General features: G+C 41.6%; 2 protein-coding genes across 3 annotated transcripts; both read right to left on the minus strand.

The window, feature by feature from the left end:
* Positions 1 to 8,704: 8,704 nt before the first annotated feature.
* Positions 8,705 to 12,399, minus strand: thumpd1 (THUMP domain containing 1). Its single transcript, XM_030054845.1, has 5 exons — positions 11,834 to 12,399; positions 10,694 to 10,868; positions 10,516 to 10,601; positions 9,945 to 10,107; positions 8,705 to 9,538 (listed from the first exon to the last, which is right to left on the minus strand). The coding sequence occupies exons 1-5, from the start codon at positions 12,038 to 12,040 to the stop codon at positions 9,207 to 9,209; spliced, it is 963 nt and encodes a 320-aa protein (XP_029910705.1). The 5' UTR covers positions 12,041 to 12,399; the 3' UTR covers positions 8,705 to 9,206.
* Positions 12,400 to 12,513: 114 nt separating this feature from the next.
* Positions 12,514 to 17,931, minus strand: eri2 (ERI1 exoribonuclease family member 2). 2 transcript variants are annotated; one of them, XM_030054825.1, is made up of 9 exons: positions 17,736 to 17,931; positions 17,170 to 17,234; positions 16,983 to 17,063; positions 16,709 to 16,836; positions 16,442 to 16,601; positions 15,453 to 15,553; positions 15,262 to 15,343; positions 15,064 to 15,152; positions 12,514 to 14,513 (listed from the first exon to the last, which is right to left on the minus strand). In XM_030054825.1, the coding sequence occupies exons 1-9, from the start codon at positions 17,756 to 17,758 to the stop codon at positions 12,996 to 12,998; spliced, it is 2,247 nt and encodes a 748-aa protein (XP_029910685.1). In that variant the 5' UTR covers positions 17,759 to 17,931; the 3' UTR covers positions 12,514 to 12,995. The 2 variants fall into 2 exon arrangements, with proteins under 2 accessions (XP_029910685.1, XP_029910694.1); XM_030054834.1 differs by having other exon boundaries at positions 14,385 to 14,513; positions 14,982 to 15,152.
* Positions 17,932 to 18,318: the final 387 nt, after the last annotated feature.

Here is an 18,318-nt window from a genome sequence, read left to right on the forward strand (position 1 = left end):
GAGATTTCCTACCTTTGAGCAGGTGCTCAGATCACGCAGCCCATCCTCGGTGGCAGACAGTGACTGACAGGACGGAGAATGCACGCCGCCGCCAGCTGAGCATTCTGCTTGTCACTCGCCTACGCCGAGCTGTCAGTCAGTCCAGCTATGACAGGCTGTACGGGTGAGTGTGTGTGTGTGTGTGTGTGTGTGTGTGTGTGTGTGTGTGTGAGAGAGAGAGAGAGAGAGAGAGAGAGGGATGTGGAGAACGAGGGGAGGAGAGAGATTTATAGACTACAACCAACTGGATATCACTCATTGTCTCTTAATTGATTTAAAGACAAAACTCCAGTTAAAGCACAGGAGCTGTATTGGGAATCAACATTACATATGGAGTTAATATACTCCACTTTGCTTTTTTCACAGCCAGGTTTAGTGATGTTAGTAAATGTTAAAAATTGCTCTGCAAAAAGTAAAAAAAAAAAAAAAAAAAATCCCCAATTTTAAGAAGCGGTTTCTAGGTGAAGATGTTCACTATTGGTAGTGCGCAACATAGTTAAAGTTAAAGATAAATAAATATGCAAAGACAATAAATGAAAAAAAAAAAACATCATTACTGTTATAAGTCATGGGTCAACTTCAATACAGCAAACTTTTTTTTTTTTGGTTTGGTTTTCATGCATTATACGCTTTCCCCACGTACTCTATGCACTCTAACATTCTGGGAACCCAGTTTCTTTCCACTGTCGTTACAAGTGGATTCCAGCAACTTTTCAGTGAATCCCTTTCTAATTAATGGTTTTTATTTTATTTTACTCGTCTTGTGTTTTAAACGTTTTTTTTTTTTTTTGTAAAACACTTGTGTTTTGAAAGGTCCTATATAAATTATTATTATTATTATTATTATTATTATTATTATTATTGTTGTTGTTGTTGTTGTTGTATTGAACATGGTTTACCAGGCAGACTAGCCGTCCTGTGGAGAGGGTAGGGTCTGGTGGCTCAGGTGAGGTCCACACAAACGTCTCTGTCTCGGTCCACTCCTGGACTGACTGGTTTTCCATGGCAGTCTGAACCTGGACCGTGGAGAGACCAGCATTAAGAAATTACAGCCCTGGAGGCAGAGAACGCTTACAGAGGGCAGAGATGAAGACAGGCAGGGTCGCTTAAGATGGTGGCTGGAGAAAATAATGATGAAATGTATTGCAACGTGTTTGATTGGCAGACTTAGCAGCCAAGCTACGCACACACTTCATTATGGAAATGTATTCCTGTTACTTTGGTTTATGTCCACAGCAGTCAACACAGATGCACACATGCACGTACGCATGCACACACACACACACACACACACAGGGAACCACTGCTACAGGCTAGTGTTGTTATGGTTGCTGCAGCACCCCAAGAGACAATGAGGAGAGAGGGAGGGGAGACAAAGAGAGAATACTGAGGAAGATGAACTTGACCTTTTATGATGTCTTGGTGAGGAGGGGTTGGGGGCATGTTGGTACTTATGAATCTATAATGAGCTTATTGTATGTGTGTGTGTGTGTGTGTGTGTGTGTGTGTGTGTAAGCACATCCTAGAGGTCTGGGCTCTTAGTTGAAGAAAGGTCACCACACAGTGGGGCACCAACACACCTGGCCCTTATACTCCCCATGCATGTCATCTATCTATCTATCTATCTGTCTATCTATCTATCTATCTATCTATCTATCTATCTGTGAAAAGTGTGAGAATCATCCTTTTGGATGATTCTCACACTGGGGCAAATATCAATTGATTTTTTATATATAAAAACCTACAATTACATCATAATAATTTGTTAATTAGCCATCACATTCAACAAACAGTACTATACCCTGAATATGTATTAAATTAAATTATAGTTTTTCTGTTTGCAGCATTACTTTGCATTGTAAGAGTCCTGAGGTGTTATTTGAGTCATTTTGTGTTGCCTTTTATAACTTGCAGATTGTGTTTTGACTATTAGGCAAATGTAAAGGTAATAGGCTATTCAGGGCTAAACAGAGCATATACAAAGGCCTGGTAACATCTGAGATGTAAGTATGTGGAAAAGTTAGCGTAACTGTAATACCTTTGATGATACAAGACCTGCCTCCATGATGCAAGTCAATTAGCTTGAATCTATTTGTACAATCTCAGGTTGAGCACTGTATAAAACTGCTGTGATCAAAAGACAAAAGGCCTAAGTGAAGGACTCTTCAAGTGCAGCCAGTACACTGCAAAAACATACAAAATTGTATTTTCCAGTGAAAAAACATGGATTATTAAGTTGAGGGAACCTTCTTATACTACTGAGATGGAGCTTTTGTCAGTATGCTGGTCCAGCTCAGGGGTCCTTTGTTCCAGCTGCCAGAGCAGATTTGGGCGTCTGTACGGAGGCCTGTCAGAAACAGGCTTATCTCTTGGGGGCCTCCCAACACAAAGACCCATTTAGATGCTCACACAGAGTGAAATCTTCATTATATACCTCTTGAAAGAGAAACAGACCTCTGCTCTTTAAAAGAATTAATTGGAGACAAGTATTTTATTTGGTGCACCACAAAGGCTCAAAAACAAAGGATGTGAAAGATGTTGTACAGTGGGTCCTTTCATTATATTATACATTTAATGAATTATGGGATATTAGCATTTCATGTGGGTCTGTATTCCTTGAAACTATAAATTTAGAGATAAACATCGACATAGCACTGTCCAGGAACTGGAGAGTCAAAGCTTATATCCACCACCTCCTTTTGTCTCTCTTAAACCAACATTTTCCTCCTCCTTTTTTCTCTTATTGTCAAAATACCCCACATGATCACACTCAGTTTGTTGAGAATGACAATAGGTAAAAGATGAAGGATCAGCATCAGTATCAGAGGTCTCAATCCAACTACTCATCTATCATCCATCCATCTAGTCATCTATCCATCCATCCATCCACCCATCCATCCATCCATCTATCCATCCATCCATCCATCTGCTGGCCTTTCCCAGCCATGCCTGTAGTAAAAGAGTGTCAGTATATCTGCCATGGCGTCCTGCTGATGTGTATTGTGATGGTGTTGAATACTCGAGCTACCAATATGGCCTGCACCAATACTGGATTAGCCACAGTGGATTAGCTGGCTGCCCTCCTGCTGCTTATTCAAATATTGTTTCACGTATTGTCATCATTGGGCAGCACTCTGGCCCAGGAGCCTGCAAGCTACAGAATATTCTCAAAGAAACCAGAAAAAAAGAAAATGTCTTTGCATCCATTCCCCACAAAAGCGTCTGATTCCATTTTTGAGGAAATGTAGAATTTGGTGCGCTGAGGGTTGGGCGAAAATGTTGATAGGTTCAGAGACAGTCTGCAGCCTAGAACAGGGAGAAAAGGAGGATGGAAAGATGATGGAAAGCGAAACCCAACCAAGGCCAAAATCAGGCATGAAAGCGTGTCTTGATCTTTGATACGTGGTGTTCTTCTTTTTTCTTTTCTCTCCCTTTCTCTCTCTCTCTCTCTCTCACATACACTTGGGAGTCAAAGCAATTGATGTGCTGCCTTTGATGGCAAAGAGAGGCCTATATTAACAGCCAAAAGGACCATGATGAAAGGGTCGAAAAAAAGAAAGAAAATGGGTAGAAAATGTGTTATTAGAAAGAATGGAAAAACATGATAAATGCTTTGGACGGAGTGATGGCAACAGACATCGGGGCTTTGAAGGTTTGATGGTTTAAACGGCTGCGGAGGAGAGGCTGAGGTAGACGGAGAGCTTACCGTGTTAGCCCGGCGGTACTGGAGGCTGAGGTTGGTTTGGTGGTCCCAGTATGTCATGGTGGTGGTCATCCTGTTAGAACAGGTGGAATGAATACAGTCGCTGCGCTGCCTGGGTTCCTCGTGGTGATTCGGAGGTCTGGACACTAGTGGACGTCCCATAGTAGAAGCAGTCGCCATCTTTGTCCCGTTGTTGTCTTGGATATCCTCTCCTGCGTCTTCATCCCTCCCTCTCTGCTTTGATCATGCCTCCCTCCCTTGCTCTCTGCCGTATGACATCATCACGCAGCAGTATCGACAAGCATCAAAGAACCTCTGGGCAGGACCGTGTGTCTGTCTGTCTGTGCATATGAAAAGGGCGTAAATATGGAGCATAAAGAGTGTTGTACCCCCCCGTCCACTCTGCTCACTGCAGATGGATGGTTTATTAGGCCAATACAAAACTATACACACACATGAACACACCCACAATACCCATCTCTCAGACGGGTGTATCCACAAGCCCCCTGCTGTGCCTGCAGTGTTTGATGTTGTGTTTAACAGCTTCTTTCATCCCACAGCCCTCTCCGCTGCTCCCACATCTTTATTTGTTTTTCTTTTCGATCTCTGCACTGTTACCGCGAGTAAAAATCGATTCTTAGTCAACCTGCTTGTTTAAATGACTCTTAATTTTTTTTTCTCAAACTGACTCCTCAATGGCCCCCCTTCCTCCCCATCTTGATTCGCTGTGACTCTCATCCCCGTCTCTTGCTCTCTTACCTCGCACAGCTGGTCAGTACCATTTCCAATCCTGTTAGAGTTGTATATCAGAGCCTGTCTGTCTGACATCTGCCTGAAAATCACATATACAAGTGTCACAACCACATTCACAGTATCCTTTGACAGCTGACTATATGCAATCAAATCCAACAGGATGCCAGAAAAACACACACACACGACAACAGGACAAGGAACAGTGGCACAAGGTTTTATTTTTTTACTTCCCCAAGTCAAAATTAATGTAAAAAAAATGCAGTTAAGTCAATAACTGGTCATCAGTGTCACAAATCTCTTTGCTAATCGTACAGCTAACAAACTTTATTTCTCAAATGCCAACCTAAACACTGTGATCATTCAAATGTGAATATAGACAGGACCTTGGCAAGACTGTGTTGCCTCCCATGATGCAATTTCTTAAAACTCATGACATTTCAGAGTTACCATTTATTTGAATGCAATACCTTTCTCCCGTCTACTTCTCTGCTAGGCCAGTACCACAGTCATTTGATGATTCCCAATAAGTGAAATAGGGCTTTCATCCTCTTTTCCTTAAGCACTGGTCTTTTGAAGGAAAGAAAGACAAGTAATTAGAGTGTATGAGTCAAACAGCTGATGCTCTAGTTCCACTTTTCCTTAATCCCACAAACTCCCCCCCATTCTCATTTTTATCCATGCACTGCCCTCATGCCCCCAAGTCCCCTCTCCTGTCTACATAATTGTCAAGGTTCTTGTTAGTATTATGCTAAACTGCATCTTTGAGAGGCAAAAGCTATCCAGTGCTGTGGAAAGTATTCTTACTGAGCATTATACCACCGATGAGAATGAATGAACAAATTTGTGTGCACTTGTGACAGAGGGTAGCTCTTGCTGAATCTGTCGTTCCACTCATGGTCCTTTCTCCTTGTGATTTCTTCTCTCTTACTCCACAACTCCATCTCTTTGTTTTGCTTTGCATTTTGCAAAAGCCACCCCCTCATTCTGTTTTCCTTCCTCTCCCCTCCACATCCCGGACACAAACATAAACAGCCATTTATATTCTAACAACAGCTTCATACCAGGTATTAAGAAACTAATTTCACCACATTAATAGGCCCTTTAAAATGCTCCCTTATTGCCTCCACAAATGACTTCCCATAATCCTAATCAACAAAATCCGCCCATTGATTACTCCCTTTCTGCAGGGACAAATAGGAATATTTGGAATCAGTATGAGCACTCTTGGCCTACCTGTAGGATTGTTGGGTAACAGTTAATAGCGGCGAGCTGACAGGCTGTAGGGGGTTGATAAGCATTTCTCATTATTGAACCCCATTCACATAGGCAGCTGCCACACACACACACATACACACACACACACACACACACACAGAAAGCAGAAAGCACCTCCACTCTGACAATCTCTCAGGAAAAATAGATGCTCCCAAAAATACATTCCCATCACTGTAACAATAATTATGATAAATTATTGGTGTGTGCATGTATTTGCTATGCATGCATGTGTGTGAGAGAGACAAAAGAGGGACCATCTGGAAAGCTACAAAATAGCATCTACCTGCTTAACATATGAAACGTGACTACACTGACTACATGATTCCTCTTAGGCAGGGATGCCAACAAGTGTGTCAAAATATGTATATTGTTGTGCAGTTTTAGTGCTGATAATGTTAGCGATGACTGAGAAAAAGTCATTTCTCTGTGATTCTTTCTTCTTTTTTGTTGTCTTTACCCGCTTATTCCTATTCAGGGTCACATAGGCTCGGGCTTATCCCAGCATGTACTGGGCTGAATGCCGGGGAAAACACCCCTCACAGACTGCCACTCCATCACAGGGCTAATATAGACAGAGGGTCCTCTCCAATGACTGTTAAAGCTTATTTGACCAAATGTAAGGAAAAGTACACCTGGTATTCCAGATAAGCTGTGAAGCTAAACCAAAAAGCCCACATTAGTTTGAGTGCTAGTGCCCTGCTGCACTACACTGAGAGAGGATTTTACACTTGTGGGGCTGTGGCCACTGTTTGGGCAAAGTGAGACAAATGAGACCCTGGAGAGCACTACTTAGACACTCATAAAGGTCAGATATGGAGCTAAACCAATGGATGCTAATCCTGACCCCAGGGACTGTGTGCACATGCGCCTGTGAATGCAATTGTCTCACAGGCCTGTGACATTTAAACCTGAATGAGCTTACAATCCTGGGTGGCAGAAGTGTGTATGTGTTTGTATGCCTATTTGGCTGAGAAGCAGTGGGCTCTGGTGCCCGCAGAGATTTAATTAGACATGGTCATGGGGGCAATTAAAACATCAGAGGAAGTTTTTCTAAGTAGACAGCACCAAATGGTTACTACTGAGAATATTCCCCTGATTCTGATTATGTTGGACTAGGCTGGACATTTAAAGTGTCATTATTTGCAGACAATGCATTTTATGACTGAAATGGAAATGTTTTGGTATCTTTTATGCGCCGAGTAATTTTCATGAACCTCAGGCTGGTGAAAATCAAATTCAAAAGCTTTTCCATCTCAAAATACCTTTGCTTTAGTGGGAAAATTTGACAGTTTTTTCCTTCGATTATTAAGTCTTCTACACATATAAGGAATTCACCTGTCATTAGCTTGCTACCACTGTGATATCGCATACAGTCATCAACTGTAAATTAGCCATTATGTAGGCTAGTCACATAGCCTAATTGGTGTACTTCTAATACACACTGGCAATCTAAAGCACTTAAACCATCCCCCTTGTGTTGAAGCTACAAGCCTGTCAGTAGGTTACACTGATTGGGTCACCTGAGATCCAGTGGCGGTGCAATTTGTGAGTTTACATAAAGTATGGTGGAGATAACGACTGGCAGGTCACAGGAACAGTTCAACTCTAGTAAGTGAACTCTAATGAGCAGAGGATATATGTGAGTGTGTGTGTGTGTATGTGAGAGAGAGCTGTAATATTCCACTCCAGATTATTGCTTACTCAGTACCTATATGTCTTATTGAGAATCCCCTTCAATAACACAATTGGTAAAGGCCAGTTACTAGCTCCTATTTCATTGCTTATTTTGACTCATTATGCCCAATTCCCATAAACACGGCTGGGCAATCCTATGATTAACAACTTCACTATATACTATAGCTGCCTTGGAGACCCTGGCTATACAGTTTTATTCTGAAGAAAACTGCATTTCTCCTATTTTTGGGTAATTTAGTCTCAATGTGCCCCCCGAAATCTAGAAACAAAACGGCTAAGAGTCTTGATAATATCCCCAAAAGACAAAGCGTAAAACTGCTCCCGACAATGACATTTAGAGAAATGCTTATTGGACCCCAAACAAAAACCCATGATAATTCTATTGAGCACATTTTCTGGCTCCAACCTGTTAAAGTGATATGAAGCTAATTTGGATGTAAATCTCAAGCAAACCCTGGCTGAACAGTAATTTTGCAGTTCACTGAAACAGAGCAGCTCAGTCCTTTGTCACATGATGACATCACAGATTGAAATATACATATTTTTTGACCTCTTTATAAGAAATATGTTATTCTGGTAGATTTTTCATGTTCACAAAGAATAACTGTGTAATATCATTAGAACTCTGTTGAAACTGATTTTTTTACTTTAAGAAGGTTATTTAACTAACTCAAGATGCATTCAACTTGATTCCTCATCCTTCTGAAGGGGTTATTCTATTTAATCAGTTTTCTGTTGACAAACGCCTGCATATGAAGTGCGTATGTTGTACGTATGCATACTGTCTTGCTATCTGCACACCATCTGCGAAGGTATGAGGAGGCAGGTGCATAGCCTATAAAAGCCAAGTAAAAATTACCACCGGCGGTAAGATAGTTGGGAATTGAAACACACACAATAAAAGAGAGGAATCTGTACTAAAGCAAACAAGAAAAACTGGCTTCACTGGATAATGACAAAATGATGATCTGTGAACAGTAACAATAGCAATCCTGTCACATAAATGTTCTTGCCTCTACAAAAAGAGGGCTCAACCCCATCTTGTGGAGTAGAGAAGAAATGTCTTCTCAATGATGAAGGCAGGTGCAACTCTATCAGGAGATCAGAACAGGCAGTGGGTAATACACTTGTGATTCGATGCCATCTCTCTGTTTCCCTCTCTTTCTACACTACTGTGCTGATCACTGAAGCAGAAATGCGCTAAAATTTGCACATAAAGAGAAACTGATTTACAGCAGGAATAGTCAAACACATAATTAAGTTTAATTCATGTGATGCTTTGGAAAGTTACAACCCCCTCTACTCCCCCCCATTGGTTTAGAGAACATCACACGTTACTGGAAATAGAGGGGAAACCAGTTCACCGGACCAGTTCTTTTCAAAAATGACACATCAAAAATAAAATGACACTGAAATCACAAAGAGAAAATAATTCAGACTTCTAAAAAAATAAAATTGTCAGTGTTGGCAGAGTTATGCAGGGAAATGCTGACAGATAGCAACATTACAATCAATTCAAAATGGCCAACTAGATGAAGTTATTACTGATATTAATGTATTCTGTAATTACCAAAACAAAGCCATCACATCCACTTTGTTATTTCGTCTGGTGTCATTTATGGGACAACATGGCTGGCTTAGGTAAAACAGCTGGTGCTTTGCCATCCATTACAACAGAGGCTACCATGAAGAAGATTAGGAAGATGTATTTCAATGTTAATCTAACTCACCATCTGACCTATTATTCTCCTTCTCCTTGACCTTTGCCACCCTCCTTGTTGGGTGCTGGCACATTTATGGCCACTTCTTCATTACCTTTCCTCTCTTCCCGGTCTGTCTCCACTACATCTGCTTTCTCTTTCTGGTCAGTCATTTGTGTATCCTTTTTTGCTGAGTTTCCATCAGATTTGGATACGTCCTCTTTCACCACTTCCTGGACATTGTACTTCCTGTACAGAGGGTAGTCCTGTACCACACTGATGCAGCACACAGCCTTGATAACCTCCACGATGATAGTGAGTTCTGGGTTGGTCAAATCCACCTTGTTCTTTGGGTTCAGCTTCCCCACCAGACCTGAAATGAGCACAAATCAAAAAGAACATTTCAGAGTCTTGTGCAGCTATTCAAATCATATCAGCAATGGTTTTGCAATCAGCAGAAAAATGGCTAAGTGCTGCTTTTAAGGACCAATATTCATGAATTATTTCAAAGACCTTGCAAAACTTGTAGAGTGTTTAATTTTAACAAGCACATCAGCCATGACCTTTAAGAATGTGAATATGGAACTGATTTCTGTAAATTGCTATAGGTGTGAATGAGTGAGGGGGGTTTTTTGTGTGTGTGTTAATCCTGTTATGAACTGGCTACCTCTACAGGGTGCTTCTCTGCCTTTTGCCCAATGCATGTTGGGACAGGCTCCAATAAGCAGGTATGCAAAATGGATGGATGGAATATAGCATGCGCTGTGTTTGGAGACTACCTGCAATTGATTTGATTATTTCATCTCTCTTGTTGTGGCTGCTGTTGCGGGCCTTGAAGGCAATCTGGTAGGTGGCATGGTTTGGGGTTTTGAACCAGGGCTCTAGGAAAGTGGTCAGGTATTTCTCCATGTCCTCCTGGAAGGCCTTACATGTCCCATTTACCTGGATGAGATGAAAAGAGAGTTAGATAGTGATAATACAGTGAACTGCTGAACTGCACTAATCCCCACGTTTTATATTTACTTGCACTGTAATAGATGATTATACAACATGACCTAATTTAAGTGAAATTCTGATGTGAGAGCAGACAGCTCAATCCTGATTGATGTTATGAAAACAGCATTACTCAGCTGCTGGAATTAGGATTTGTATGCCATTAAAAGCAAATCTGTGTATTTGATACTCTGAATGAGCTTTAGCCTAGTACTTTTTTTAAAAACTGAAAAATATGCAAATCTCTTTCCACTTTTAGTGTCATTATAATAGCAAGATTTTTCTGTACGGTGTCTGCTGAAGCAGCCGTACTATATTAACATAGCTACATTGACTAGTGTGGGTTTAGCTTCTCACAGGCAGCATTCGAAGGATGACACGGGACTTTTTCTTCTTGGTGGTGTGGAGATCAGACAGGATGTGATGCACCAGCTTGTCAGGCTCTAGTGGAGAGACAAATTAATTAATTAATACCAATGACCAAAAACACTCACTCTCACCAACTCTGCTCTTAAGTTAAATTAGGCCTCTTTACCCAGATTTTGAGTCCTGATGAAGATGACATTGTTTGCACCGCTGTCCAAAGCCTCAAAGCGCCTCTTCTGTTTAACTCTGGATGCCTGCAGCTGAGCCACTTCCTTCTTCAGGGCTGCATCAACATCATCTTCATCCTCCTCTTCTTCGCTACTACTCCTGTCATTATCTTGCAACTGTTATCACAAGAAAGGTTTGTTTAGCAATTTAACCAACATCAGATTGCCACATTTTAATGAGTTAATTCTTCTTAGCCATTTGAAACAGTGAGAAACACTGCTGCAAGCAATTTCATTTAACTTAAAGTTTGTCCTTAACACTCCTATTAGCTTTGGGGTCAATTTGACCCCATTCACTGTTTAACATCTCTAAATACTTGATTAACATCATTTTTATTTTTTACTTCATATTTAATGACTTTTCCTAATTTAATGGGGAAAACTATGTAAATGTTAATGTTAAATAAAACTGAGATGATGGTACATTTTCAATGTCCTGTACACATTTTGTATGCATCAGTATCTCTTAGGAGTCAATCTGACCCCAGGCTGTTGCAACTGTGTAACACATATCAGAAATAAATATTTTACACATATTTGTTTTGGCTGATTTGGATGAAACTGAGGAACTATAACACAATTTATAACTTCCAAAAAACTTCCCTCTGCTTTCGCGCCCTCACCAAATATGACCACACCTGTAGTAGTGAGAGCGCCAGTCAAGTTCATATGACATTTGGCAGGGGAAAAACATAATGCTCACAGGAACTTTGATGTATAAATGGGGTGAATGTTTATTTAAAGGGCTGTTTTGGTAGTCAACGAGGAACATAGGGACCTAACACATAAACCTGAGAAACTATTTTTTATTATAATCTGTCTAGCTTTATTATATTTTCTGTTTCTAGAGGTTTCACAGGGGTCAAACTGACCCTCAATTGATAAAATATGTTGGTAAATTTAAAGGTAACAGGAGGGTTGACTTTACCACTACTGCGATGTGCACTAAACATGATCCAGCCACCTGTTCCATAGAAATCAGAGGTTGGCTACAATTTTGGCCTTATTTAGTTGGCACCTGAAGCATCCACTAGGGGTGTGAGGCTACACGGAAAAAAACACTGACCCGTTTGTTGACTCACCTTCTCGGGGCCATAGATTTTATCGGCGTATTCATTCAGGAGATTGAACGCCTCGGCAGTGCACTTCCTTTCGTTCATGTTGCATGTGATGAGAATGCCCTGCATGCCCACCTCCAGCTCCCTGGAGCCCTTGGAGCGCTTGCTGTGGTGTCCGACCACATAGCGCTTCTTACTACGTTTCCTGGACTCGTTTGACATGGCAGACATTTTATAGGCTAGCGAGGAAACGTGAAAATTAATGTACCAAAATTAAACGTCGCCAGCAGCTGAGTGACTAGCTACCACCACCAGTTTTAGTCCAGTTACTCCTTGCGAGTCGTCACTGTTAGCTAACGTTAAGCAGCGGTGGCTAATACAGTAGCTACACCGCCGAGCTCCCCGCCACTTTGTCACTGCTGTTAATTGAAACGTGTCATATGAGGTTTACAAAACGCTAGCTACAGCCTGTCTGCTTAAATTTAAATCCAAACACAACCCCGGGGAGCGCAGTCACGTTCATTCACAACCAACTACAAACCCATGTTCACAACACAGCCAACATGTGTGCTGTACGGAGCGTGCGGGGGGACAAAAGTGTTGGACGTTTTCAGCTGTAGGTGCACTGGTTTACAGTAGGACTAGTATCGGGTAATGCACCCAAAGCATGACCACATGTTGTAACAAATAGTCGTCAAAGCATGTTACAAATCGTCATAATTTATTATAACAAGACATTTTCCTTCGTCAAAGCATATAAAGTTATTGAACAGTACACAAAAAGTGATAAGACTACTGCATGACCATGACTATCATGCTCATTCAATAATTAAAATGCCAACATTCACCATTACTGCGGAACACATCTTTATGGCAGATGAAAAAGTTTTGGATACAATCTCTAGTCATATAATTTATTAAATTAAAATATCTGACTCCTTCAAACCACAATACAAATAAAACATAGGTATATTTATTTAATACACACACACAAAAAAATCATTGCTGCATGACCATTTGCCCTATCATGCTTATTTTAACTATTAAAATGCTGACATTCACTACTTATACTTCATACTTCAGTAATTAGCTTTGTGAGTACTGACTGAGGAATATCAGGTCTAAAAGTCCATGAGTCTTATGAGGTTTTGAGAATGGACAAGTTGTAAGCTTTGCCTCCAAAAGGTTAACAGCTCTTTCTAAGTGACGACCTCTGTGGTGGCCGGCAGAGAAGACTTGTGCTGAGCTGACAGAGCGACACAGAGGACCCGACAGCTGGAGTAGCCAGTGAACTGCTCTTCATCAAAGCTGACTCCCACTTGAAGAACTGGCATCCCTTCTGGATCTTTGTCCCATTGCCTGACCGGCGGACTGGACAGCAATAAAACACTCGCCCATGGTTTGGCCCACCGTTGGACACGATCTGGCGCTTTGCACGGCGCCCACATGCACACAATGGGGATGTTATCTTAGGCACTCCTGTCCTAGATGCCAGAGAATTGGAGGAGTAGCTGGTAGACAAGGAGGAGGTGTTGGCTAAGGAAGAGGAGAGAGCATGCGGTGGGAGAGAGCCACTGGAGAGGGAACGAGAGAAGGCTGCGGTTGGATTTGTTGAGTCAGAGTAGATCGTAAAAGAAGTTTCTTTGTGTCTTTTCAAATATGTGCCAGTTGTGTTGTGTTGTGTGATGACTGCTCTGGGACGGGCAAATGAAATATTCGGGATAGAGGTCTTTTTTTGGGCCAGTGGCTTAGGCCTGGACAGGAAAGACAAGTTGACTGTTTTAGAGCTCTTATCAGATGCCTTTGACTCAGCTTGGTGTTGTGAAGAGGTTGTACCACACACCTCAGTGTGCTTTAACATGGAGGCAGATTTCAAATTCAAATTAGCAGCTGTAGGCACAGCAAAAGTTACATCTGTCAGTGAGGTAGTGGAGTGCGACTTCGTCTTGCTTAAGTCTTCCGAGTTTGTAGATACAGAAGTAATAGATGATGCATTAGTAATGCCCAAGTTTTTTTCAGTACTTTTATTGTACTTTAACCTTAATATAGGCTGACCCCAGACCGAATGTGAATTATTTGGCTCTTTCCACAAAGAACATCCACTGTCAAAATCTGATATGCCCTCACCGTCATACTTTCCATTCCCCTTATATAATTCACTAACGACATCGTCACCCTCCAACACTGCATCGTCATACGAACCACGCCCCTCCTCATTTTCCAATAAAATTTCAGCTCCTTCCTCTTCCTCTGTGACTTCTACTGTTACGTCTGTTTTGGAGGTTTGGTTTGGCTGAGGTAGAGGCGAAAGGCAATTCACTGTGGTAGAGCACAGAACAAGGCTGTTACCGTGATTGTGTGGTGAACGACCATTTATCACAATCGAGGAGGAAAGGTTTGTGACTGACTTGCTGCTGCTCCTCCCCCACGGTGGCACACTTGCACTGTTCAGAAGTGTTTTTGGTGACACCAGGCTTTGACAAACTGGACCAGATTCTTGAACTGACTCAGAGTTCTCCTTTGTCCTCACAGCCCTTTTAATGTTGCCTGAACATGACTTTAGCTGATAAGATAGTAGAGGAGTCTTGGATGACGAGCTTTTGATTGCAGCAAGCACCTCTCCCTCTTTGCTGTTGTGCTTTTCTGTCTTGTTTTCCGCATGGCAAGTTGTGTTTCCACACTGGGGTTTGGTCATTAGTGGGGTCTGTGAGAGGAAGATACGATGACAGATGTAATCAGTAAACTGCTATAAAATATATTGTCGCCAATATTGCTTTTTCTCTGAATTTATAGTCATACAAGTTATTTTAATAATCATTGGCTTTGCATTCTACATTCCCTTCAGCTGATTTCATTATTTCCCGTCTTTTCCATTTCAGTCTTCCAAAAGTTTAAAAGGACAGTTCAAAAAGTAAAACAACAACAACAACAACTTCTCCCACTTACTCCTTGTTCAATCTATCCATCCATATACTTAGAGACTTTGAGTGATTTGGGGTACTATTTCCTGTCAAAGAACACCGGCAGGGTTTGGCAAGATAGGGCAACGGGTTAGCGCATGGCACAGTATGGATTAGGCTCTTTGGGAAATAAAGGTTATTTTGAGAGAAGGAAATGGCAACTGGAGGTAAGAACAGAATGGAATAGCAGGTAGGAGGGTGAGTGGAGTCACCTGTGAGAGTCCTTGCAGGGGAAAAGGAAGCGGGGGGTTAGGAGTGGGGGTACATCAGGGGGGTCGTCAGACAGCCACTCACCCTCTCTTGGCTCCTGGTAATCCTCATTACACACCCATCCCTCATCATCCTCACTGCCAGGTGAGCTGTATTTCGGGCATCATCCAGACCTGAGGAAGATTGAGAAAGAAGACAACACATGCAAGTGAGTGTGAAAAATGATTAGATCAAGCCTATGTTATATGTGAAATTGGACCAAACAACAGCTGCATTTTGTACCAGAGTGTTCTCGCCCAGAAAACTGGATTCCTAGATCTTGCAGAGCCCCATTCAGACCTTTGGGTTTTCTGTTGTAAAATAGCTGAAAAACACAAAAAAGGGGTTCCTCACAAAATGGATGAGAAAGTTTGGGAAATAATAAGAGGTAGAAGAAATGAGGCAGGAAGAAAGAGAAGTGTGCTTCTACATACCCTGTAAGTGCTTCTCAGGTCTATCCAGCTATTGAGCACGTCAGGCTTATGGAGCTGCTTACGCTTACACTCATACTGCAGACAGACACCAAGGTCCCAGTCTGATACACACACCACAGACAAAGGAATGTGAACAAAGTGTGAAAAAAGTGCAGAATTTAGAAATGCAGGATTTTTGGCATTTTGCTTTTTTGATACAGTAGTGACAGTAAATTATGGAAAGCCAGGGAAAAGAGGGTATGGCATGCAGCAAGTGGCTCTGGCTAGAACCAAACCCAGGCCACCACAGTAAGGTCTTTGCCTTAATACGTAGTATGCACTCTACCAAGTGAGCCACCTGATGTTTATGAACTCTTGGTGGGTTTTCTTTTTGGCCAACCGGAAAGAAAAAAACAGTCATCAGAGGGTGAGTTCTCTTAGAAGCAAAGGGTGCTGAGTGATTTGTCTGCTGGGATACATGGTCTTGTATCAAGATTGAACACAGTGAACATGACAGCATTTAATTTCACAGACAAATGGTGGCTAGTGGCCAATGGTGGGTGGGTCTGAATTTGTGGCTAGTGAAGGCTTATTAATGTGACCAGGACTTGACTGATAAAGCAGAAAACACTGCTTTATTCAATCACAAGCATTTGTTTTGTATAGGTGTAAAGTGCCACCCCCATGTTGGGCAGGTTTTAGATAAACGTGGCTCTGATAGGTGAAATTCCCTTGTATGGAGTGAAAAATCACACCAAACACCTCCTAAGATGCTACTTTTGTGATAAGATGATGTGGATTGTGTATCTATGGCTTGTACCTATAATGATTGAGAAATGGTTTGATGTTTGACAAAGTCTAATATTTGCAGATGAAAATGGTCACACTGTCGAGAGCATTTTAAATAGTTTCTCCAGTAGAAGAGACAACATCACACAGTGGGGCTAAGATGGATGGTGCAGCTTCAAGCTGACCTTACAAAGTTGTAGACCAATACAGATAAGTGTTACCTGACCACGTGAGGAAAGTGCATGGTTTTGGAGAGGCTGAGCATGAAGAACCTGTCTGTTCCCCGGGGAAGACCACACCCAATTTGAGCTGCAGGGTTTGCAGCCAGCGGCTGAACTGAGAGAGACAGATGTTGAGGGGAACCCCTGCCTCAACTTGCCTCTGTGAGACACGGGAAGAAAGGTGTCACATTAAAAAACAAAAACAACTCAACAAATACAGGTAGAAAAGCCATGCCATTTTGGTAATTTGTGCCTGTTGAAAGCCACCTGTGTAATCCCAGTAAGTTCCGTGCAGAAATTGGACAGAGTGGGGTGCTCTTGGGGCTGGACGTAGGTATGAAACTCAGACTCGACCTCTCCTGTAGATGTGTTCAGCAGAACAGCAGGAAACTCAACTACAGGTGAATGATGAGTGAGTTGGGAAACGAGACAAGGGAGAGGTAAGGAGAAGAGGGGAGAAAAAGATGTGTTGCTGTTTCATGAAACCTGAAAATCAAGACAAGTATAATGTTGCGCCAAAGTCACACTTGAGCAAACTTACTGATTTCTTGGGCGTAGTTGTTTTTTTCTTTCCAGCACGTTGACTCAAAATCAATCACAATCAGGTACGAAAATATTTGATCTGAAAAGTAATACACCAATTCTCACAAATACACCAAAATAATAGACCATCGTGTTCAGTGAACTAAATCTGCACATTATCAATTCCAATACTCCTGAATACTTACTGGATATCAGTGTTTTCTTCAGTCCAGTGGAGGACTGACTGCGCTTCCTTATTAATCCCAGCTGTCTGAGAGGAAAACATGAAATCGACTTACTTTAGTAAATTTTAATCTGCACAAGTCCCCTCTGCCGAATATGCACATCAAAAACATGAGAGGCATGCCGAATTTACCAGTGGACCCAAACAATTCGTATACAATTTTAAGTCATGTTGTATCAAGTGCATGTGTTTATCTATTACCAGGAACGCAACGCAATGAAACATTTTTAATGGAAGCTGGCCTGAGGTTTTGTCCTGTGAGCAGAGCTGTAAAGTCATATGAACCAGCACAGTGATAAGCGCAAAAGGTAAAAGGAAACAAGGAAAGTGTTAACAAAGAAAAGCATTTCAACACTTATGAACTCAAGCCGACACCAACATCAGCCCCGCTCCACATATTCAAAGTGTCTGCTTGTGTTTTTCAGTAGCCGACTGATCAACACCGTGTGAGTTTTCTCTTCTTTTATTTACTCCTCAGCGACTGTTAGCCAGTACTGCTAAACAAATGTTATTAGCCTCTTCACTTACTTTGCCAGCTTCTTTGTAGCCATCTGTGACTTCGTCGACCCAGTTAGACTTTTGTTAGTAGAAACAAATTTACGCAGAATCAATACCACGGATATTTGCAAACGCAGCCACAACAATGCAAAACAACTTCGCGGTGTTTTTTTAAATATTCGTCAATATCCATTATTCGGATATCGACTAGTTTCGGCTGCGAGGCATGTCAATTGGCCAAAGAGATAATCGATCCTGACAAATTAGCAGAAGATAACCACCACGTACACTTCCGATTTTACCATTTCGCCTGTAAAGTAAAAGCATAACTCATTTATCATGATGGTTTAACTAATAACTGTCATGCATCTCATACAGACTCAGCTCAGCACCAGATATGAGTCTTTCGTCTGCTCGGTGCCAAAACCATGGCATGCATGACATGCGTTCAATTAATCTATCTTTGCCTAAAAAACACAGGTCTTATGATCTGAGGTGGAAAGTAACTAAATAATATACATTATGGTGCTTTCAAGGCCCATAAGAATTTGATTTGCAATAGCCTAATACTTTTATATTTCATATTTCTGCAATCCAGTATGATATGAGACCT

Source organism: Myripristis murdjan, chromosome 1, assembly GCF_902150065.1.
Source record: "Myripristis murdjan chromosome 1, fMyrMur1.1, whole genome shotgun sequence".
Classification (NCBI taxonomy): Eukaryota; Metazoa; Chordata; class Actinopteri; order Holocentriformes; family Holocentridae; genus Myripristis; species Myripristis murdjan.

Bases quoted from the DNA above. Each gene is read 5' to 3' on its own strand.
- eri2 (XM_030054825.1), bottom strand. From the start codon at position 17,758: ATGGCTACAAAGAAGCTGGCAAA. The intron at 17,064-17,169 runs GTAAGTATTCAG...ATTACTTTTCAG, and splicing joins GAAGAAAACACTGATATCCA to ATCAAATATTTTCGTACCTG. The intron at 15,344-15,452 runs GTATGTAGAAGC...TGTGTTTTTCAG, and splicing joins ACCTGAGAAGCACTTACAGG to CTATTTTACAACAGAAAACC.
- thumpd1 (XM_030054845.1), bottom strand. From the start codon at position 12,040: ATGTCTGCCATGTCAAACGAGTCCAGGAAACGTAGTAAGAAGCGCTAT. The intron at 10,869-11,833 runs GTGAGTCAACAA...TTGTGATAACAG, and splicing joins AAATCTATGGCCCCGAGAAG to TTGCAAGATAATGACAGGAG. The intron at 9,539-9,944 runs GTAGTCTCCAAA...TGCTCATTTCAG, and splicing joins AATAATCAAATCAATTGCAG to GTCTGGTGGGGAAGCTGAAC.